Raw genomic sequence first — 3,644 nt, 5'->3', positions numbered from 1 at the left:
TCTACATCATGGGGAAATGTTGAGGTCCAATCACCTCCCCCTTTACAAAAAGTGACCTCACCTCCCTATTTCCGATTGGGTTGCTATATTAAGAAAGCGGCCCTCTGCTTTATAAAGAAAGAGGCGCAGTGACTGCTGCTATGCTATGATAACTTTGGGACTCGAGATAACTGTTCCTGGAACATTGCTGTCTATATATTGTGTGTATAAGATCATTCGATCATCGATGTAACACGGATTGGGTGCTTCGTTCGTTCTGAGGTTTACATTTTGAGGCTTTTTTGAGTGACGCGTTGGGAGAAGTTACGAAATGGCAGATATACGTAAAAAACTTGTCGTTGTGGGCGACGGTGCGTGTGGGAAAACATGTTTACTGATCGTGTTCAGCAAAGACGAATTTCCAGAGGTATATGTTCCGACTGTGTTCGAGACTTATGTTGCCGACATAGAAGTGGATTCCAAACAAGTCCAACTAGCGCTATGGGACACGGCGGGCCAGGAGGACTACGACCGCCTGCGTCCCCTGTCCTATCCGGACACTGATGTCATCCTAATGTGCTTCTCGGTGGACAGCCCGGACTCTCTTGAAAACATCCCCGAAAAGTGGGTTCCTGAAGTCAAACACTTTTGTCCGAATGTACCTCTAATTTTGGTTGCCAACAAAAAAGATTTGCGCAACGACGAGCATGTAAGGAACGAGCTGTCCAGATTGAAACAAGAGCCGGTGAGAGCAGAGGACGGGCGGGCCATGGCCACGCGCATCGGTGCATATGACTATTTGGAATGTTCCGCTAAAACTAAGGACGGAATATGGGAAGTGTTCGAGACCGCAACACGAGCCTCCCTGCAGAAGCGACGACCACCCCACCCCAGCAGTTGTGTCAAATGCTGCGTTGTGTTGTGATTTGTGAATGAACATTGTCCGTTATGATGAGACTGTCTGAGCTCTGTCGTCGTGTAGTGGTGGAAAAGACCCTTTCGCCAGTGGGAAACTTGTCCGGACATGTTTGGATCCTCTGATTTGAAGTTGTTTGAAGCAAAACTCATTTCGTTCTAACAGCCCGACTATTGACTAATTAGTTACACGAACCGGTTGATGAACATTCTTGGTGGGTCCGTTGATCCTAATTTTACAACTTGCGAAAGTGCTGAAGCCTGAAAGTAGCCATACCCACTGAAGGACAACAACACACTACCCTATCCTCTGATTTCAATGGCCGCTTTACAAATGGCTGTGATTTATTTATGTGACGAACTGACACTAAAAGCCTAGCCTTCAAGCCGAGGTTTCAATTGCACAATTACCGAATTGTATTATTAATTATGATATATCGCCGTCTGCATATACTTTTGCCTCAAACATTTCTGCCAAGCTGATTGCCATCACAAAGGCTGTAAAACTTGCACTGCATTTGTTTTTGTAACGTTTGTAATGTATTCTAAAATTACTGTGTGCCTGTCGGGTCCTTCAGCAGCTGGGGACAGCAGCATCCAGCTAACAGATATTACACTTGTGTATGATGTCAAAAGACAAGAGAATACATGGTGCAATATATTTTGTATGTTCTTTACGTTAAGTTGTGTCAGGTGTTAAAATAAAGACCCAACTCAAATGCACTGGCTGTATAAGCTTCACTGAATTTAGGCAGCAAGACGACTTCAAAATACATGTATGGGTTTTAAATATACTACTATATAAATGCCTGCCTATAATGGACCACATTTGAATGTTGACTCTGAGTGTGTCTGAATGTTGTGGTTCACACAATGGAAAGAGGAAATTATTTTTGGGAGGGGGGGGCATAACTCGAGTAGGCCTAAACATGACCTACAGTTTTCTACACACTAAATGCCATGATCTAGTAGACACAAAATAGTGGTTCTTTGGGATGGCTCAGGCTCTGGGATGGCTGAGGTCCAATAATAATAATAATAAAGAAAACGTTCATTAAACACAAATTGAAATTTGCCTTTGGCTGTTTGGCACCCTGCAGGGCAGCTAGTATACAACGGTAAAAACATCAGTACCTAGAATATACAAATGCATTACAATAACAAAAAAATGCATTCCCACACAACACCAATGATCATGGGCTGTAGGGATTGTGGTAGAGCTATTTATAGATGGCACACAAACTTGAATTGCCTTTTTGGTTATGGAGCGGACCGGTATACAGGTATAGCACTGCTGCTGTACAAAGATCTGTTTAAGTCCTTATATGGTTCTTCTAAGGTAGAGTAGCCTACCTTTAAGCAAAGATTAGGTATAACCAAAAGGGGTTCCAAAATAAATGCTTTTGTTTAGTGTGTATAGTACTACTAGAGGGACTGAAATCACTCAATTTTTAAAGCTGCAATCTGTAATGTAACCTGGTCTTGGTCAATGTTTTAACTACAATTTACAGTTAAAATGCATAACTCTGCATTTGTGTGATTTAATATCGCTGCTGAACTTTGTTTATATAATGTGGGAATGAACAGTTCATTATATGGAGCACAAAAAATTCAGCACTGATTAGCAATTATTTTGGGACATCTAGCCAAATGGTCAGGAAATAATTGAAGTTATTGAACATTACGGAGTGTGAGTTAAATGTAGGCCTATGTAATCAAACATCCACTTAACTTCATTATGGCATCCTTATATCAACTAATGTTTTCCTCTGTGTTCATTCATTCATTATTATGTAACTGGTGCATGGGAGTGCTGGTTCAAATGAGAGTTCTGAAACAGCACTATTGCAGGCATTGGTAGTTAGTCTTTGATAGGGTTATTTCACTAGAGTGAACTATGAGACATTTTTAACAGCTATACAAATGGGAAAAAGCAGATCCCTTGTGTAGACAGCCAATGGAATATCAGAAAGAGTTAAGAGCATGAGACCGTGTAAATCCTGCAAGAGTTACAACAGGGTAAAAGTCACATTCTTTGCTTAACTCTGTTGCTGGGCTCTATCTGTGCTGCCTTACAGAACAGGAACACATTGTACTGGCCGCTAATGTTCCAAACTAGTCACCCCCCTTCCAACCCCTCCCTCTACATTTCACATTGCTTGTTTAGGCTACTCAGTGCATCTGCCAGACAATATAGTTTTTGTTTTTCTTCTGAATAGTGAAAAAAAATAAATAAATGGAAGAATTGTTAACCTCGCGTCACCAGACTTGAATTGTTGAGTGAATACAATTGCTTTGCCAGGTTTATTAAATTAGGACACATAATAAAATATTGCATTGTATAGTTGAATGAAAGTAACAATTCAACTATACAATGTGAAATTTGTACACCTATATAAAGAATCAACTGGAAAGTGTTTTCTAATGGCAAAACAGAAATACAGAACATAAGGATCTTTGGGACAATCAATGAATCAATCAACTTGTGTCTCCATCATTAGATTTGTTTTTCACACCCCCCAAAAAAGTCATTATATTATACATATTTTAGTTCCAAAACACAAACAGCTTATATGTAATTGTTATTCTATCCTACAACAGTGTGCCTGTTTCCCAAAATTCCTTCACTTGAACTTTTCTGTTTTAATGTAATTAATATAAACATAGGAGCATAGGCTCTTGATTACATGTACACCATAGTGAATAATGTGAAATAAAGGATAACCCAAACAACCCAACCCCATTTATCA

General features: G+C 40.0%; 1 protein-coding gene across 1 annotated transcript; it reads left to right on the top strand.

Moving 5' to 3' along the window:
• Window positions 1–115: 115 nt before the first annotated feature.
• LOC306941291 (rho-related GTP-binding protein RhoB) lies at window positions 116–1,617 on the top strand. Its single transcript, XM_079526670.1, has one exon. It carries the CDS (start codon window positions 311–313, stop codon window positions 902–904), a length of 594 nt encoding a protein of 197 aa, XP_079382796.1. The 5' UTR covers window positions 116–310; the 3' UTR covers window positions 905–1,617.
• The last annotated feature ends 2,027 nt before the right edge of the window (window positions 1,618–3,644 follow it).

This window comes from Electrona antarctica (genome assembly GCF_951216825.1).
Source record: "Electrona antarctica genome assembly, chromosome: 17".
NCBI classification, from domain to species: Eukaryota; Metazoa; Chordata; class Actinopteri; order Myctophiformes; family Myctophidae; genus Electrona; species Electrona antarctica.
This window is presented reverse-complemented; position numbering and strand designations above follow the sequence as displayed.